Source organism: Cyprinus carpio, chromosome B4 (assembly GCF_018340385.1).
Source record: "Cyprinus carpio isolate SPL01 chromosome B4, ASM1834038v1, whole genome shotgun sequence".
NCBI lineage: Eukaryota > Metazoa > Chordata > Actinopteri > Cypriniformes > Cyprinidae > Cyprinus > Cyprinus carpio.
This window is the reverse complement of record NC_056600.1, coordinates 2,263,091-2,281,889: the sequence shown is the minus strand read 5'-3', so window position 1 is coordinate 2,281,889 and position 18,799 is coordinate 2,263,091. Positions and strand designations below refer to the sequence as shown.

Genomic DNA, 18,799 nt, shown 5'->3' with positions numbered 1-18,799 from the left:
TAATTGTAACTTTCATAAACACAGTAAAACCAATGGTGTGTATTAATCATTTAATAACATAAACGTCAATTTAATTATAAAAATTTGAGAAGATATTGATATCTTAATTGTCTCAAAGGTCAGTTATTAAAGATTAAATTATATTTACAGACCACTAACGTTTGTTGTTGTTTTTTGTCATATATTTGTGATATTTACATATAATAAATTGATAAATAATGACAGTATGTAGGTATGTCAGATATTCCGTCTAATAATGAAGAAAAACTGCTTGGGTTGCTATGGTTTCCTCCTCAAGCAAACGATTCATTCAGGACCGCCAGGTGAAACATATTTAATCATCAAATTTCCTTTTTCAAACAGACATGTTTATTTTCTTAAAACTAACGTAAACAACATAAAACCAACCAAATGAAGTTTAAATTTCAGTCTTTAATTACAGGCATTTCTGAAACAATATACAGAACACCAAAGTTGTAATCTTTCCAAAAACAGACTAAACAGAGAGTTTGTTAAGTGAAGTTAAATAAAAAAAAAAAAACGAACTAGAATGAAGGAATAAACATTTTAGTCAAAAGATTCTTGGCATGGTAGCTTTCCTGCAGTGTCGAGCTGGCCATTAAGGACTTCAGGTGGAAAGATATATGATTATAATTTGGTGAAAAGCAAAATAAAAAAATAAAAAAATAAAAATACAAATAATAAGTGTATATATATATATAGAGAGAGAGAGAGAGAGAGAGAATAAACAAAATCAGTTGTGTAATATCACATTAAAAAATTAATACTTTAAAGTTAATACTTTACTTAAGTGCTTTATGGTGGTGCAAGGTAAAACACTGGCTCAATTTACACCACATCATTTGGCTCACTTTGCCCCACAGCTGCCATTTAAAAAAAAAAAAAAAATAAAAAAAAAAAAAAAACTAGCTTGCTTATCAATTCAGGCTAATATTTAGCTAAATTATTTGCATGGTATTAAATGTTGATAAATCACTATATGCTTTATAAATATTTCTTAGACCTGGATAAATTTACTTTGATGTAAATGCATGCCTTCCACTTCTCCCAGGTTTAGGTAGCCCTGTATTTTACTTGAATTTCACATTAGTACAACTAGTCTTTACTGCTTTTTTATATTGATAATCACATTATAAAATGTGCTTAACTATTAATGCATCACAATATAATGCACTGTATGATTAATAATTACATACAGTCGCTTGATATACAGTGGCCCCAAGCCAGACTGCATGAAGGTCAGTGCATTTGATTATTTTCTTGGCACGTGCAGAAAACACAACATTTGTAACAAAAAAGTTGTTTATAAGTTTTGTTTTTTTGCCGCAAAAACATGAAGTGGCTTGTCCACATCTCCGCTACAGAAATATGGGAACACCTTCTCTGGAAATCCACCCGTGTAGGTGCACAAACTTCTGTTTCTGAAAGGGTCGATGAATCTCAGCTCTCCTTTTTCAAAGTCCAGCTGCAGTCGGATGATATTCGGCCTCTCGTTGCTATTAATATGGCTGACGGATTTATTTCCTTTCTTGTATTCATAATCCACGTAACGAAAACACCAAAAACGACTCTTCGGATCCATTTTGTAAAGTCTTTTGCGGTCCACCGTCTCCCCCACCACTCCCAGTGTCCAGTTGTTGTTGTTTCTCACCTCTACGTCCCAGCAGTGCACACCTGAGCTGAAGCCCTGAGAGGCCAGCACTCCCACATACAGCCTCTCGGGGTTATCAGACACATTTATTTTCTTTTTTTTGTACACAACACTGGTGCAATCCTCTGACACCTGCAGTTTACTGGAGGCTGTGTCTGGATCCAGAGTCACAGGAGCTGAAACACAGATGACTGTAAACTACAGAGCTTTTCATCAGGCAACCTTACAGTACTTTAAAAGTCACATCTTTATTTTCAATAATTGCTGGGATCAGATCATATACATAAACGCCACAAAATAGGACATTTCAAGTTAATGTCAAGATCCACTACTATACTGTATAAGGTGTTTTGGTGTTAATTATGATACTTTACTATATTATACCGGTATATATCTTTAGCGAAGCGGTGCATTTCTGAAATGTGCTGCAGCACGGCTGGTGTAAACACAAGCGTTGACTAGCTCTGGTGGCCGCGTCGGAGCCGCAGACGTAAACAGAAATAAAGTTTCAGCAAAGGATAAATGTATTTGCAGCACTAAAAAATAGCGTGCAGTATCTCTGTTACTAAATTTATTTAAAAATGGCTATCCATAAGCAGCTATGATTTTGACTGAGATTTCAATGTTGTTACAGGAAAGGATGAAGCTGATTGGTTGGTTCTTGTCACATGACCAGCGGGGCCCTTGCGGCATTCTGAAAAGTTGAAATATTATCTCGATGCGGCGTGGATGCGACTGGAAAACATGGGTGCGTCGAGACCGCATCACTTCCATTATGAGCGCGTCTGCCGAGCGTCTTCATTTGAAATAATAAACTTGAGCATGCAAAAGACTTGATATGTGAACTATAGTCATGCTCGCAGTATTTTGATGTCCTACACTGATCGGTCTGCTTCAAGTTGAACACACAGCTGCTGCTGCCACCTTAAGACACGATTTACAGTTTGAAATATCATTATCATTAAATATTCGTGAAATATCATGATATAATTTTAAGCAGGGCTGGACTGGTAATCGGGCATACCGGGCATTTTCCCGGTGGGCCGACGCACCTAAGGGGCCGAGATGTGTTATATTTTTTAAATAAAATACTTTTATTGCCGTGGACCATCACGCACGGACAGCGAGCGGCCAGTGGCCCATTGGTTTGTCTCCTGTACTGACATTGTTTTTCAAACAAATCACAATGCGCTATAGATGGAGCGATGAAGTATTTTGCTCCCCCTATATAAAGACCGCATCACCCCAACTTCGGCTTTTCCCACATTTTCACAGCAGCTTTATCAAGAACATACTTCCTCTTCTGTGAGTGAAGCGGGCAAAAGAGCCAAGCAGGAGGAGGAGAGGAGAAAAGTTGAATCGGTAAAGTACTTGATAGGACTCGCAACGGAGGCAGGCATCTAACCTATTATAGCCAACAAATTTCGTATCACATGCACGCAAAAATTCCAAGTTTTTGTTTTTATTTGGCGTAAGACTGGCATGAGACTGGCCTCTAATGTGTGCGTGGAACGAGGTTTCCATGGGCCATTGCGAATAAAGCTATATGTAAATAAAAAAGACACTAAAAAAGATATTGTCGGACCTGACGTTTTATTCTTTTCCAAAACAAGATATGATATGAGTGTGATACATAGGCTGTGATACATACATTATCAGTAAGAAAGATCCAACAGGAAGATCCAAAGATCAGCATATACTATTCAAAAGCTTGGAGTCAGTATAATTTTTATTTTATTTATTTATTTTGGGGGGATGGGGGGTATAAATAAATAAAATAAAAATTAGCAAGGATGCTTTAAACTGATAAAAAGTTAAGATAAAGACATTTATAATGTTACGAAAAAATCTGATAAATGCTTTTCTTCTGAACTTTATCCATCAAAGAAACCTGAAAAATTCTACTCAGCTGTTTTTCACCATAATAATATTAATAAATGTTTTTTGAGCAGCAAATCAGAATATTTGAATGATTTCTGAAGGATCATGTGACTGGAGTAATGAAAAAAAAATTATGCTAAAACTTCAGCTTTTAAATCGCAGGAATAAATTACATTTTAAAATATATTCAAATAGAAAACAGTTATTTTAAATAGTAAAAATATTTCACAATATTACTGATTTTGCTGTATTTTGGATCAAATAAATGCAGGCTTGGTGAACAGAAGAGAATTTAAAAAAAAACCCATTAAAAATCTTACTGTTCAAAAACTTTTTTATATATATATATATATATATATATATATATATATATATATATATATATATATATATATATATATATATATATATATCTCGAAGCGGTGGGGGGCCGACCTGGACCAAAAAATGCCAGGGCCAATTTTTTGTCCCAGTCCAGCCCTAATTTTAAGGCTATATTGCCCACCCCTAATCTTAGATATAGGTTTTTAAATTGCTCTTTTAATAGTATTCCAACTTGTTACCCATCCTGAAACTAGCCGAGGAAGCTGGTATGACGTTAAATACATCAACCAGCCAATTATCAGTCAGTAGCCTACCAGTGTACAACCACCAGTGTCAGAGTATGTTTTTGTGTTGTAATTGAAAGTATTATTATTATTTTTTTCTGTTCCACACAATTAAAGTTGTCATTTCATTTATTGTACTTACTCGCACATGAACTGTATGAAAAAGAGCTGCACAAAGTGAAATTTCCATGGGGAAAAAAAACAGCATAGCACGATTTGGAAAAAAACATTTGTGTAAGCAAATTATGTACACAACCGGAGTACAAGCAGATTTTATTACTTACACTTTTCCACAAGGTTCTGCATTCTGGCCCAGGTGGTGAAGATCATTGTCTGAAAATGATGGTGCTGATATTTTTCTTGTTCAGGGGTCGTGTTCGGTACTGATGGCCGTTTGAGTCTGTGTAGATAAACAGTAAGATATTTAGTGTTAACTGGGTAAAATGGGATTGCAGCTGTAACCAAATGCTAATTTTGGAAAGACTCACCTTTTTAATGTATCCTTGTAATTCTGAATGAGAAATATAAAAGCAATTAGTGCTCGGTAATATGATTGAGCAAACATCATGAACGTTTACTATCAGACATGTTTGTTTCAGGTTACAGCTCTCTGATGGACTTTTGTCCGTGGTATTGTGTGTATCATTGAGTATTTGATCTGTACCTGGAGAAATGTGATGTTTTCTTCTTCCATATCCTGCCAGACAGCCGCCATATTCTCAGACAGATCTGATATCTGTTTGGAGAGCTCCTTCATTCTGGCCTCGAGTTTTCTATCTTGACATTCCTTTTCTTTACGCAATGATCTGATGTGTTTCTCCTCCTCGTCTCTAAGAAACTGATGGAGCTTCTCAAATTCCTTCTTCATCTGGTTTTCATCCTTACTAGTGCGTTCCTGAAATGGTTTAACCCTTTCTGTTAACAGTATACAAGTTCACTTCTGATTACAACACTAGTGGTGTGTTCAAATCATTAATTCGCAAAATCGTCGTAAGTTCTTAACACACCATAACCACATACCTTACTGAGCTCAGCCTGTTTCACACAGCTCTCCCGGGCTTTCTTGAGTTTATCAAGGGTCTCCTGCAGTCTGTTCATCTGTGTCTTGAGATCTCTCTAGAATCACATCATAAACTCTTAATATTGAGCTTAAAGAAGCCAGATCAGATTCCAAACTCTTCATACCTTCAAATTCCCAGCGGCCTCGTCGACAGGAGAACACTTGTGATTTTCATGCTTCTTTGATGTGTAACAGACCACACAGATGGGCTGCTGGTCCTTAAAGCAGAAGAGTTTGAGTTCCTCTTTATGTTCTGGACAAACGTCTCCTGAAACAGCAGTGGGTTTTCTGTTCTTGAAGGTCTCACAGAGTGCTCTGAACGCCAGGCTCTTGGTGGGCTCGTCGTGAGAGCATTCCTTCCGACAGACTGGACACTGCGGCACATCCTGAGTCGTCCAGAAACGCTGGAGGCATTTCTCACACAAACTGTGGCTACATTTCAGAGTGACCGGATCGGTGAAGATATCACAACAGATGAGGCATGTGAAATCCTCCTCAAAACAGGACAAAGCTTCAGCCATGAAGTCAGTTCTCAGTAGAAACACCCGACTTATAAAATTTCCAACAGAAATTGTAGTAATAGCAATAGCTGCTTTACTTCTAAAACCCAATCAATTTACTTCACTTTCTAATTGGAGATATACTGCAAAACCTGCTTTGCCTTTCCCCACTACACCCAAGACTTTAATTTCTTTCATTTAACTTTCATTTCACAAGAAACACTATCAGCTCCTCCCTCCAGGATGTCACATTACAGCAAATAGCAAGCAGGAAATGATCTCACATTGCACATAGCACAAAAATCTTAAATTAGAGCAAACATTTTCCATTTGGGGATTAGCAACTAGTTTGTAATTCACTTGTTTACTTAATTTGGTTAACTGTATGTTTGGTCATAATCTCAGAATGCACAAGTAATGATGTCTAGTCTCTTGCACTGATTACTTACATTTTAGTTTAATAGTGAAGTGCTTAGACATTTTTTACTGTACATGTATGATACAACTAAGCAAACGTCTTGAGGGTGTGTAAATGATGACAGAGTTTTCATTTCTTTAATGCCAGCAGCAGGAGTTGTATAAATTATCACTATATGGCATTTTTCACTGAAAGGTTTGTAGTAATAGTAATTTAAGGTTGTTTTTTTTTTTTTCATTTTTTTTGTGATTATTTTTTTTAGTTATAAATAATTATTTATTTTTATTGTTTTTACGACTCTGCACACTCCCTAGTCATGTTCTCGTGCCCCACACATTAAAAAACCTTTGTGGTAGACCACCTTCTCTTGCATTAACTCTCGTGATTAGTAGTTAATTCACGGTATCATGTGTTCCGGAGAATTCAGTTCCACTTCCTCCTTCAGTGCATCTGGGCAACATCAAGACGAAAACCACTTCCTGATGAACATCAGCGTTCTTTGAGCACTACTTAGAGCAGAACTACTATGCATCACTCATTCATAATTTTACTTGGTTTATGGCAATGCTCATTTCTTATTCATCAGTTGCATTCGCAATTGCAAATTTTATGACAACAACTGCTACAACTGATAGCAGACTGCTTGAGCAGGTACTGTGAGCCGTCTTGAAGTGATAAAATATGATGTAATTCATATGTTGTGTTCAATTATTTACATATGTGGCAAGTAGCGGTATAATAAGCAAGATATTTTTTACAGTGGGGTCTTGTATCATCCTGAAGATATTATTTCTTTTTTTATTTAATTTTTTACGTTAGATTTGTAGAATAGCCTTGAAGAACCACATGAAAAACTTCACTTAACACTTCACTTGTAGATAGTTACAGAGCTGTCTCCTCCCATTCATAGTCAAAACACTTAAAGGGTAACTTCACCCAAAAATGAAAATTAGCTTGTGTTTTACTCACCCTCGAGGCATCCTTGGTGTATATGACTTTCTTCTTTCAGACGAATGCAGTCGGAGTCATATAAAAGTGTTACATTAAAAATGATTTTTTTTTCTTTTTAGAAATACCATTTTTTTAAAATAAATAATAAACACTCAAATACTATTTAATATTAGTGCTTGTGTTATGTGTTTTATTTAAGTATAATCAAACCCTTATCACATAATGAACTAAATTAATTATTTAATGAATTAATTGATTTATGTAATTATTTAATGAATTAAGTGTTTTCATTAGAGCTGTCTGTAAAAACCAGCAGGCAAGAGTAGTGTTATCAGTCTGGAGAAGGAGGTGAATTTAATTCTATCGTAAGCTCATTTTGTTGTTTTTAGGGTGTGATGTGATTTGTAGGTTGAAAGTACTGAATGTTTTTACACTTTTTTTTTAACTGTATAGCCATCTGTGTTAAAGGAAAGTTATCTTTTGTTTAACCCACAACATCTGGCTCTGAATTCTTTATTTTTTATAGAAAAATTTCGTGGGTTTTCATGTCTCATGATTAACTGGGCAACCAGAAGTGACTGGTTCGTGGGTTCACTTTGAGATCAACCACCCCCTAGTGGTGAACCATCAGAGTTTCGAAACAGTGTGACGTAATGAAGCTTCCTTTGCTAAATGAATGATAGCCGCCAATCATTTGAGTCAAAAAGAGTACTCTGTTGTTTAGAATATTAGAAATCATTCTTAAAAACAATATATACAAAAAGATGGAGATTAAAAAGGCATTTAGAAATGTCTGTTAGAAACATTTCTGGAATAATCTGTTCATCTTGATTGTTAGTGGCATTGCTAGCATGGTTAGCCAAACGTCAGTTACTAAAGAATTTAATTACAGATCACTAACTTTATTTTTTTTTTCATATATTTGTGATATTTACATATAATAAAGTGATAAACAATGAGAGTATTTGTGAATACTCCATCAAATAATGAAGGAAAACTGCTATGGTTACCTCTCTTCAGGCAAACGATTTCATTTCATGAGTGAACATTTGCCGTCAGGTGAGACTTACTACTTAAACTGATTAATACTCTACTACATATATGAAAAATGAATGCTAGTAAAAGTTGCTTAACATATGCTTTGTTTTAAAACATTCCTACAGTCATTGGATAAATAAGCTGCACAAACTGCAGGCCTTGGAGAATATGAAGCTGATTATGGAGGGTACATACACCCTCAGGTAGGCACATTTCTGACAGCTCTCGGTTTAATTGTCTTCATGGCCTGAGATTTTCACCAGAGCAGGTATTGCAGGTGTGTGTCATCCTCCACAATACAATCAGGAGGAATTCCACTGGAACATCAACATTAACACTTTATTGTTTTTACATGGATAATCACATTAAACTTTGCGTTAATACATCACCCGATATACTTAAACATTGCATGATTAAATAATTGCATAGCCATATAAATTAACATACACTGGCCACAAGAATTATGTTCACATTCAAGTCACACTGCATGAACATCATTACTTTTGATTATTATCTTGGCATGTGCACAAAACACAGTGTTTAAAAAAAAAAAGCATTAGTTGGTGTTTACAGTTTTTGTCTATTTGCTGGGAAAACATTAAGCGGTGTGTCTACATCTCCAGTACAGAAATATGGGAACACTTTCTCTGGAAATCCACCTGTGTAGGTGCACAAACTTCTGTTTCTGAAGGGTTCAGTGAATCTCAGCTCTCCTTCATCAAAGTCCAGCTGCAGTCGGATGATATTCGGCCTCTCGTTGCAATCAATATCACTGACAGGTTTATTTCCTTTCTTGTATGTACCATTCACATAACGAAAACACCAAAAATGATTCTTTGGATCCATTTTGTAAAGTTTTTTGCGGTTTACTGTCTCTCCCACCACTCCCAGTGTCCAGTGGTCATTGTCTCTCACCTCTACGTCCCAGCAGTGCACACCTGAGCTGAAGCCCTGTGAGGCCAGCACTCCCACATACAGCCTCTCTGGGTTATCATACATATTAATTTTCATTTCTAAGTACTCAACACTGGTGTAATCCTGTGACACCAGCAGTTTACTGGAGGCTGTGTCTGGATCCAGAGTCACAGGAGCTGAAACACAGATGACTGTAAACTACAGAGCTTTTCATCAGGCAACCTTACTTTCATTTGTGGTAAAATTCTTTTTTTTATGTTTTTTATTTGATGGGTTCATATGCTATATATTAAATGAAATGAATGGATGTTTATTTAAAAAAAACTTTATTCTTGTAACTTGTCATGAAATAGCCAAGGAAGCTGGCATGGCGTTAAAACACCAACCAATCAATCAATCATCAGTCAATATCTGATGATTATAGTTAAGCAGGCGTTGTTACTTACACTGTTCAACAAGGTTCTGCATCCTGGCCCAGGTGGTGAAGATCATTGTCTGAATGGGATAGTGTTGATGTTCCTGTAGTTCAGGGGTTGTGTTTGGTACTAATGGGTGTTGGAGTCTGTAGATAAACAGTAAGATATTTAGTGTTCACTGGGTAAAATGGGATTGCAGCTGTAACCAAATGCTAATTGGGAAGAACTCACCTTTTTACTGTATCCCTGTAATTCTGAATGAGAAATAAAAAGCAAATGGGACTTAGTAATGTGGTTATGCAAACATCATGAACATTGAATATCAGACATATTTGCACCAGATACAGCTCTCTGATAGACTTTGGTACCTGGTGTATCATTGAGTATTTGATCTGTACCTGGAGAAATGTGATGTTTTCTTCTTCCATATCCTGCCAGACGGCTGCCATATTCTCAGACAGATCTGATATCTTTGAAGAGAGCTCCTTCATTCTGGCCTCGAGTTTCTCATCTAGAAGTTTAATTTCTTTATGCAAGGATCTAATGTGTTTCTCCTCCTCGTCTCTAAGAAACTGATGGAGCTTCTCAAATTCCTCCTTTATCTGGTTTTCATCCTTACTAGTGCGTTCCTGAAATGGTTTAACCCTTTCTGTTAACAGTGTAAAAGTTCACTACTGTTTACAACACTAATGGTGCATTCAAGTCATGTTCCTAATTCGTATATATGAGCTTCCCAGGAGGACTTGAACATGCCATAACCTCTTACCTTAAAGAGCTCGCTCTGTTTCACACAGCTCTCTTGAGCTTTCTTGAGCTCTGTGATTGTCACCTGATGTCTGTCCATCTGTGTCTTGAGATCTCTCTAGAATCACATTATAAACTCTTAATATTGAGCTTAAAGGAGCCAGAAGTCGGCCAGATCAGATTCCAAACTCTTCATACCTTTAAATTCCCAGCGGCCTCGTCGACAGGAGAACACTTGTGATTTTCGTGCTTCTTTGATGTGTAACAGACCACACAGATGGGCTGCTGGTCCTCAAAGCAGAAGAGTTTGAGTTCCTCTTTATGTTCTGGACAAACGTCTCCTGAAACAGCAGAGGGTTTTCTGTTCTTGAAGGTCTCACAGAGTGCTCTGAACGCCAGGCTCTTGGTGGGCTCGTCGTGAGAGCATTCCTTCCGACAGACTGGACAGTGCGGCACATCCTGAGTCGTCCAGAAACGCTGGAGGCATTTCTCACACAAACTGTGGCTACATTTCAGAGTGACCGGATCGGTGAAGATATCACAACAGATGAGGCATGTCAAGTCCTCTTCCAGAAAGGACAAAGCGTCTGCCATGACTGAAGTCAGCCAATAGAAGTTTCAACTGAAATTGTAGTAGTAATAATAGCTGCTTTACTTCTAAAACTCAGTACATTTACTGTACTTACTCGCTGGAGGTGCTGTGAAACCTGCTTTACCTTTCCCCACCACACCCAACCCTTTCATTCCTTTTGTTTAACTTTCGTTTACATAGAAGAACTCCTCCCCCAAGGATGTCATATTACAATGAATAACAACCAGGAAATGTTCACATAGTGTGGCTGCACCTGCTCAGCATGAAGTCTTACTTAAATTAGAGCACACAATTTATATTTCGGGATTAGCAACTACTAGTTAGTTTGTAACTTGACTTGCATGCTTAATTTGGTTGAATGTACACCCATAATTTCAGAATGCAGTGACAACTTCTGCAGTGATTACATATGTGCAGTGCACCGATATTTAGTGATTATTTACTGTAAATGTATGATAGCAGTAGACAAATGTCCTGAGGATGTGTAAATGATGATAGAGTTAGATAGAGTTTTCATTTCTGAACTATCATTTTAATGTCAGCAGTAGCCACAGTGACCACGGAGTAGGAGAAAAGATCTGAGTCGTATAAAATTGTCACTAGATGGCAGTTGTCACTGGTAGGTTTGCCAAGCCCAAGACGGTTTGTTTTTTCTGTTTTCAGATGCCCTGTTTTGATTGTTTGTTGGTGTGTTTTCAGCTGACTACACCGTGATACAGGTTGGACCTGTGGCGGAGGACATCTTCACTCTGGGCTATTACTCAGAATTGCAAGGGAATAAATTAGTATGAGTATAATTAGTGTGGGTGGTATCATTAGAGCAGTTTTTTAGTGTATGTGTCAGAAGTGGGGATATGAGAAAGGTTTGAGTTTGAGCAGTTTGATTTTGAGCAATTTGCTTGTGAGAGGTGACATCACCACACTGTATTTTCTTTTTTTTCCCAAAATATTTGTATTAAGATTTTCTTCATGTAAATACAATCACAATCTTGTTAATACAAATTTGTCCATGTGAACATAATGGCTGCATTACATGAATTTAAACCCATTAAAAGGCAAGAAAGAAGCAAGAAAGAACTAATACAGTGAACAACGCTTCTCTCTTCAACATGTCATTAATCATAGAAAATAAAAAAACATAGTATAACATATAATCTTATCTCAAAGTGTACATTCTTCCACTTTATTTAAAGTGAAATTTAAACTTAAGCTTAAATTGTGGAACTACCGGTTTCCTTGTCTCCAAAGTCCAAAAAATCATCTGTCAAATCTAAGTCCTTAATAAAGTCTATGAAAGGTCCCCAAATCCTATGGAATAAATGTTGTTTAGATTTCCTAATGTATGTTATTCTCTCTAGGGGGAGGCTGGACATCATCTGCTTTAACCACTGGGTGGCGCTGGGTCTGTTCACATTCTTCCAAGACAAAGCTATACATTTCTTTGCAGACAACAAACTTATATTTATAAAAGTATATTCAGTTTTGCTATAATTATGTTTGTCTGGGTATAAAGCTAATAAAAACAATTTTGGGTCCAAAACTATCTGTTTGGAAGTAATTTTTTCAATTAAATTTTTTACCTCCTCCTAGAAGATTTTTATTTGCCTGCATTCCCAAATGTAATGTATTAGAGTCCCTTTAGAGCCACACTTTATGCATACATCCGGTATATTATTATTATATTTATTTAGTTGTACAGGTGTAATATATACGCGCATTTTATATTGTAGCATTCTAAGACGGCTATTTATAGATATGGTATGGGTTTTAACACAAGCCCTTTCCCACTCCTGCTCTCCAAGCGATAATGACAGGTCCACATTCCATGACATAAGTTTATCCCTCGAATTCTCTGCTACAGTGGAGATCAACAGATTATAAAAATCAGAAATAATGCCTTTTCTCAATTTATTTTTAACCAACAACTTTTCAAGCGATGTAAGGGGAGTTTTACTTAGATTACTATGATTTGCTTTCACAAAACTTCTCAACTGAATGTATTTAAAATAGTGTTTTTTATCAAGTTTAAATTTGGATTGTAACTCTTCAAAGGACATAAATATATCAGACTCTGATGGATAAAGGTCATTAATTGTTTTAAGTCCTACCGATGCCCATCGTTTGAAAGTTGCATCTGCCCTTCCTGGTACAAAGAGCTGGTTGCCCCATATTGGGCTAAATTGTGACAAAATATTTGATTCTTTGAGCGATTTACTTACATCATGCCTGACTTTAATCATATTTTTAAGTATTGGATTTCTAGTTTGTTTCTGTAGGTTTTTTGCCGTGTCAGAATCCATGAATAATGGGAGAGATAATTTTAAATCATGAGACTCCATTTCGACCCAGTGTGGATTGTTTTTGCTTGAAAAGTAAAAGATGATAGTCCTTAACTGTGTGGCCCAATAGTAGAATTTGAAGTTGGGACATTTTAGCCCTCCACCATTGAAGGGTAAATAGAGTAAGGAAAGACGAAGCCTAGGCCTCCCATTATTCCATATAAATCCCACAGTAAATTTTTTCAACCATATAAAAAATGCAGGAGGAGGTGGCAGTGGAACATTTTGAAAAAGGTAAAGTAACTTTGGCAGTATATTAATTTTTAGAATATTGACTCTTCCCATTACGGATATAGGCATGGTTGTCCATCTGTTGATTGAATCATTTATTGTTTTCATTAGATTCTCATAATTAGTTTTAACAACCTGATTCAATACTGGAAAAATCTGGACACCTAGATAGGTAAAATTTTCCACTACTTTAAATTGAGTAATCTCACAAATAGGATTGTTCCTTTCAGCTACATTTAATAAAAGAATGGAGGATTTAGTATTGTTTACTTTATAACCTGATATTTTCCCAAACTCCTGAATTACCACACTGTATTTTACTTGAAATTCAGTAGTATCACACTGGTACACCAAATAGTCTTTATTGCTTTTTACATTGATAATCACAATAAAATCTGCTGTATTAATCCATCATCATTTATATGGAAACATTGCCTGATTAAATAATCACATTACTGGACATACAGTGGCACCAAAATATATCTGGACACTTACTCCATAGTAAATTTATAACGGTCATTTCATTAAAAAAAATCAAATGCCTTTTTGTTTTAAAGAAAGATGGACAAATGCAAAAAACATAACATGCACTCATGGCTATCTATGGTGTTTAGCATTCACTTATTTTATCATGTGTTAAAAAAAATGTCATGTTAGTTTTGTGGCAGTTTTGTTTTTGGTGTTTTGTTTTTTTGATTGTAGAAATACTCAGTGGTGATCTCTGGAAATCCACCCGTGTAGGTGCACAGACTTCTGTTTCTGAAGGGTTCAGTGAATCTCAGCTCTCCTTCATCAAAGTCCAGCTGCAGTCGGATGATATTTGGCCTTTCATTGCAATCAATATCACTGACAGGTTTATTTCCTTTCTTGTATGTACCATCTACATTACGAAAACACCAGAAACAATTTTTTGGATCCATTTTGCAAAGTTTTTTGCGGTTCACTCTTTCCCCCATCACTCCTAGTGTCCAGTTATTGCTATCTCCCACCTCTACGTCCCAGCAGTGCACACCTGAGCTGAAGCCCTGTGAGGCCAGTACCCCCTCCTGCAGCCTCCTTGGGTTATCAGACACATGCAGTTTCGCTTCTACATACTCAACACTGGTGCAATCCTCTGACACCAGCAGTTTACTGGAGGCTGTGTCTGGATCCAGAGTCACAGGAGCTGAAATACAGTAGACTTTAAACTACAGAGCCTTTCAACAGTCAGTCCCAATGCACTACTACCCATGTTTTTGTGTTTTGTAAATGAATGAATGAATGGGGCAGTTGTGGTCTAATGGTTAGGGAGTTGGACTTTGAGCAAGGCACTGAACCCCTAACTGCTCCTCTGGCACTGCAGCAAAACTGTTGCCCATTGCTCTTGGTGTGTGTTCACAGTCTGTGTGTTTGTTCACTACGTGTGTGTGCACTTGGATGGGTTAAATACAGAGCACAGATTCCAAGTATGGGACACTCATATTTACTCACCTTCATGTCTTTCCAAACCTGTATGCTGTTATTTTTTTTCTGTTCCACCCAATAAAAGTGGATGGTAACGAATGGCTTCTTCCAAAAAGACCAAAAAAATAAATAAATAAATAAATTGTTTTATGGTACTCTAGGTCCATTTCATGGCATGTCAGAATAGGCTGATTACAAGAGTTCAACATGTAAAAAGCATTTATGTCATTGTAGAATTCATAATCACAACTCTACCACTACAACGCCACCTGGTTACGCTCAAAATGACAGTGGCTTCAGCAGTAAAATATAGTTAAACAGTGATTTTATAATATATTCATCTGATAAATTTGAGTCCAAGGATGTGTACGTCATGTGTTATCATTTAGTGATTATGGTAATTATAACATACCCATGAACGCAACATTTCATGGTGTTTTTGGTCCATGTTGGACAGCCTCTAGTTATCGTGAACTGTATGGAAAAGAGCTGAATGATATTTCCATGGAAAAAAACAACAGCAAATAATCTAAGCAGTTGCTATTACTTACGGTGTTCCACAAGATTCTGCATTCTGGCCCAGGTGGTGAAAATGATTGTCTGAATGTGATACTGATGAATTTGATATTGCTGTAATACAGGGGTCCTGTTTGGTACTGATGGGCATTTGAGTCTGTCACATAAACAATTAGATATTTGGTGTTCAAATGGATTGCAGTTATATCAAAAATGTTACTTGTGAAAGACTCACCTTTTTAATGTATTGCTGTAATTCTGAATGTGAAAAAAATAAAAGAGCAATTAGTGCTTAGTCATGTGGTTGAGCAAACATCATGAATATCGATTATCAGACATGCTTGCTGCAGATTAGAGCTCTCTGCTGGACTTTTAGTCCCTGGCATCACATTAAGTGTTTACTCTGTACCTGGAGGAATGAGATGTTTTCAGCTTCCATATCCTGCCAGAAGGATGCCATCCTCTCAGACAGATCTGATATCTGTGTGGAGAAATTCTCTATTCTAGCCTTGAGTTTCTCATCTTTAGGTTCCATTTCTTTACGCAACGACCTGATCTGTTTCTTCTCTTCCTCTGTAAGAAACTGATGGAGCTTCTCAAATTCCTTCTTGATTTGGTTTTCTGTTATACTGGTGTGTTTCTAAAATGGTTTAAGAAGATTTAGTCCTTTGTTAAATTGATGTAAATCTTCTCTATGGATTACAATACTAATTTACCTTAATGAGCTCAGCCTGTTTCAGGCAGCTCTTTTGGGCTTTCTTGAGCTCTGTGAGTGTTGCCTGATGTCTGTCCATTTGAGTCTTGAGATCCTCCTAGAATCACATTATAGACTCTTAATTTTGAGCTTAAAGAAGCCAGAAGTCGGTCAGATCAGATTCCAAACTCTTCATACCTTTAAATTCCCAGCGGCCTCGTCGACAGGAGAACACTTGTGATTTTCATGCTTCTTTGATGTGTAACAGACCACACAGATGGGCTGCTGGTCCTCAAAGCAGAAGAGTTTGAGTGCCTCTTTATGTTCTGGACAAACGTCTCCTGAAACAGCAGTGGGTTTTCTGTTCTTGAAGGTCTCACAGAGTGCTCTGAACGCCAGGCTCTTGGTGGGCTCGTCGTGAGAGCATTCCTTCCGACAGACTGGACAGTGCGGCACATCCTGAGTCGTCCAAAAACGCTGGAGGCATTTCTCACACAAACTGTGGCTACATTTCAGAGTGACCGGATCGATGAAGATATCACAACAGATGAGGCATGTGAAATCCTCCTCAAAAACAGGACAAAGCTTCAGCCATGAAGTCAGTTCTCAGTAGAATCACTTATTACCCAAAAAATTCTGACAGGGATTGTAAATATGCAGGAAATAGCTCTACTTCTAAAACGCTGTAAATTGTACTTTGCACTACTGTTGGAGATATTGTGACACCTGCTTTATCTTTCCCCCACACCCCACCCTTGCATTTAAGTCTGTTAACTTTCATTTCACTAGAAGCTTTAGCGAACAACTCCTCCCTCCAGGATATCACATTATAGCCAATAACAACCACATTAGAAAGTTTCACCTGTTCAACATAAATTCTTCCGTAAATTGAGGCATACATTTTGCACTAGAAACTGCTATTTAGTTTATAACAGACTTGTTTTCTTAATTTGGTCAACTATATTTTATAAGGCAAGATTTCTATGAAGTAATTTACTTCAGTTAACTAAGTGTAATAGTGCAGTGCACCAATATTTAGCAATTCATTAGTGTCCAACTAGGCAAATGTCCTAAGGGTGAGTAAATAATGGCAGATTTGTTTTCTTTTTTTTACTGAACTATCCTTTAAAGTCAACAGGCGCTGCAGTGACCAGAGTGGAAAAATAAGAGGGGTTGTCTAAAATTGTCACTAGATGGCAATATGCATCCATGTAATTTGACCTTAGGCCAATGCAGGGCATTTCAAAACATTTCACATTTGATTTTCTTTAAAAGAAAATCAAAAACCCACAAGTGGTTCCCGAACAACCACAATTTTTTTGAAAGAAGTTCATTGTCGCTAAAAGCTGTGTGCATTCATGTGTGTGTTTCCTTTTATTTCATTAGCTTGTTTTTCTCCAGCATATGGTGTCTAAGAGTCCTACAGCTAAACGAAGATCAGTTCATTGCATGGCACTTATTAATCACAGTGGGGCCCTGCAGCTGCTGTTTCTACACTCTCATATGCTTAAAAGGTTAGTTCACTCAAAAAAAAGAAAATTACTCTCCTTCATATCCTTTCAAAGCACAAGTTGAATGTGCTTTGTAATCATTTTTTGCATCTAAGGAGAATAGCCTATATATGATCTGTTCTATGTACAATAACCAAATGAAAATTCTCCTTTTTTTTACTTTATTCCTCAGGGAAAAAGCATAGAACCACAGCATACAGGTTTGGGAGGATGAGGGTGAGTAAATAATGATAATTTTCTTTATTATGTCAACTTTTCCTTTATTAAACAGAAAAAACAAAAACGGGAGATGTAAAGAGATGTATCGCACAAGCAAGAGTATCTGAAAGCCAGAAAGACAGATCGGAGGCAGGAGCTGTGATGTTTGAGGGACCCAGGTGTTTTTATGTGCGCTCATCTCCCAGGGCTCTCCTGCACTGTCTGCGGCGCTTCATCCATGTGGGACGCGACGCTGCATCAGATACTCTACAATGCTGCTGCAATTTGTTTGTTCACCAATATTGTCAATGTCAGTTTTCCTCATCTCCTTCACTCTGTCTCTCTCTCAAACAGTCCTTACATTAGAATTATTGGCAAAACCTCTGTTTGTACTCTAGTCCAGTCAAACACTACAAGAGCTTTCAGTCAAAGGTAAAATGCTCTTGGCTCTCTATGGTACATGTGGAATTGTCATTTTCCATAAAAAGATGATTTTAACCTTGATCCTTTTCTGTTAGAGGAACAGTTTGTCCCAAATGATATTCACTCTTCAAAATAAAGGTTAAAAAAGAGGGGCTTTGCAGCAAAGCCATTAAAAGAAACATTTTTTGGGTTCCACAAAAAACTTTTTTTTCTTCACTATAAAGAACTTTTTGTGGAATGGAAAGATTCCATGGATTTTAAAGATTCTTCATAAAGAACCTTTATTTTTGAGAGTGTTCTGTCATTATTATAGATTCCATTATTGAATCCAAACCCATTAAGAGTTGCTTTATTGTAAAAAGTGTAGCATATGAGTTGACGGTGAATAAATAATGGCATTATTTTATAATGAACTAATCCTTTGACATAACAATATATCATTTTGGTGACAGAGCACTTGCTGCCTGCCTAAGTAATATTCTGTGGCCCTTTGGAAAGCTTAACAAAGTGTTTTATCCAGAATTTAATCTTTGATAGTATATGAATAATCTATCTCATAAATTAATTATACCATGTCAAAAGGCTTCTTTGCATGCCCTCCACGTTTGTAGTGGCGAGCCTCGGTGTATGCGTAATGGGTGCATCTCAT

At 36.8% G+C, this 18,799-nt stretch overlaps 3 protein-coding genes across 3 annotated transcripts; all 3 read right to left on the bottom strand.

Moving 5' to 3' along the window:
- Positions 1–412: 412 nt before the first annotated feature.
- Positions 413–5,951, bottom strand: LOC109062151 (zinc-binding protein A33-like). Its single transcript, XM_042721576.1, has 6 exons — positions 5,347–5,951; positions 5,182–5,277; positions 4,826–5,056; positions 4,650–4,672; positions 4,446–4,561; positions 413–1,848 (listed from the first exon to the last, which is right to left on the bottom strand). The coding sequence occupies exons 1-6, from the start codon at positions 5,740–5,742 to the stop codon at positions 1,325–1,327; spliced, it is 1,386 nt and encodes a 461-aa protein (XP_042577510.1). The 5' UTR covers positions 5,743–5,951; the 3' UTR covers positions 413–1,324.
- Positions 5,952–8,446: 2,495 nt separating this feature from the next.
- On the bottom strand, positions 8,447–10,939 carry LOC109062153 (zinc-binding protein A33-like). The gene is made up of 6 exons (XM_042721577.1): positions 10,402–10,939; positions 10,226–10,321; positions 9,858–10,088; positions 9,691–9,713; positions 9,490–9,605; positions 8,447–9,219 (listed from the first exon to the last, which is right to left on the bottom strand). Exons 1-6 carry the CDS (start codon positions 10,795–10,797, stop codon positions 8,696–8,698), a joined length of 1,386 nt encoding a protein of 461 aa, XP_042577511.1. The 5' UTR covers positions 10,798–10,939; the 3' UTR covers positions 8,447–8,695.
- Positions 10,940–14,018: 3,079 nt separating this feature from the next.
- On the bottom strand, positions 14,019–18,799 carry LOC109062127 (zinc-binding protein A33-like). Its single transcript, XM_042722605.1, has 7 exons — positions 18,722–18,799; positions 16,217–16,582; positions 16,041–16,136; positions 15,734–15,964; positions 15,560–15,582; positions 15,360–15,481; positions 14,019–14,530 (listed from the first exon to the last, which is right to left on the bottom strand). The coding sequence occupies exons 1-7, from the start codon at positions 18,797–18,799 to the stop codon at positions 14,019–14,021; spliced, it is 1,428 nt and encodes a 475-aa protein (XP_042578539.1).

Coding starts and splice junctions, on each gene's coding strand:
- LOC109062151 (XM_042721576.1), bottom strand. CDS start 5,742: ATGGCTGAAGCTTTGTCCTGTTTTGAGGAGGATTTCACATGCCTCATC. Junction 5,278..5,346: donor AGGCCGCTGGGAATTTGAAG/GTATGAAGAGTT, acceptor ATGTGATTCTAG/AGAGATCTCAAGACACAGAT. Junction 1,849..4,445: donor GCAGAACCTTGTGGAAAAGT/GTAAGTAATAAA, acceptor TCTGTGTTTCAG/CTCCTGTGACTCTGGATCCA.
- LOC109062153 (XM_042721577.1), bottom strand. CDS start 10,797: ATGGCAGACGCTTTGTCCTTTCTGGAAGAGGACTTGACATGCCTCATC. Junction 10,322..10,401: donor AGGCCGCTGGGAATTTAAAG/GTATGAAGAGTT, acceptor ATGTGATTCTAG/AGAGATCTCAAGACACAGAT. Junction 9,220..9,489: donor GCAGAACCTTGTTGAACAGT/GTAAGTAACAAC, acceptor TCTGTGTTTCAG/CTCCTGTGACTCTGGATCCA.
- LOC109062127 (XM_042722605.1), bottom strand. CDS start 18,799: ATGAGATGCACCCATTACGCATACACCGAGGCTCGCCACTACAAACGT. Junction 16,137..16,216: donor AGGCCGCTGGGAATTTAAAG/GTATGAAGAGTT, acceptor ATGTGATTCTAG/GAGGATCTCAAGACTCAAAT. Junction 15,482..15,559: donor TACAGCAATACATTAAAAAG/GTGAGTCTTTCA, acceptor TTTATGTGACAG/ACTCAAATGCCCATCAGTAC.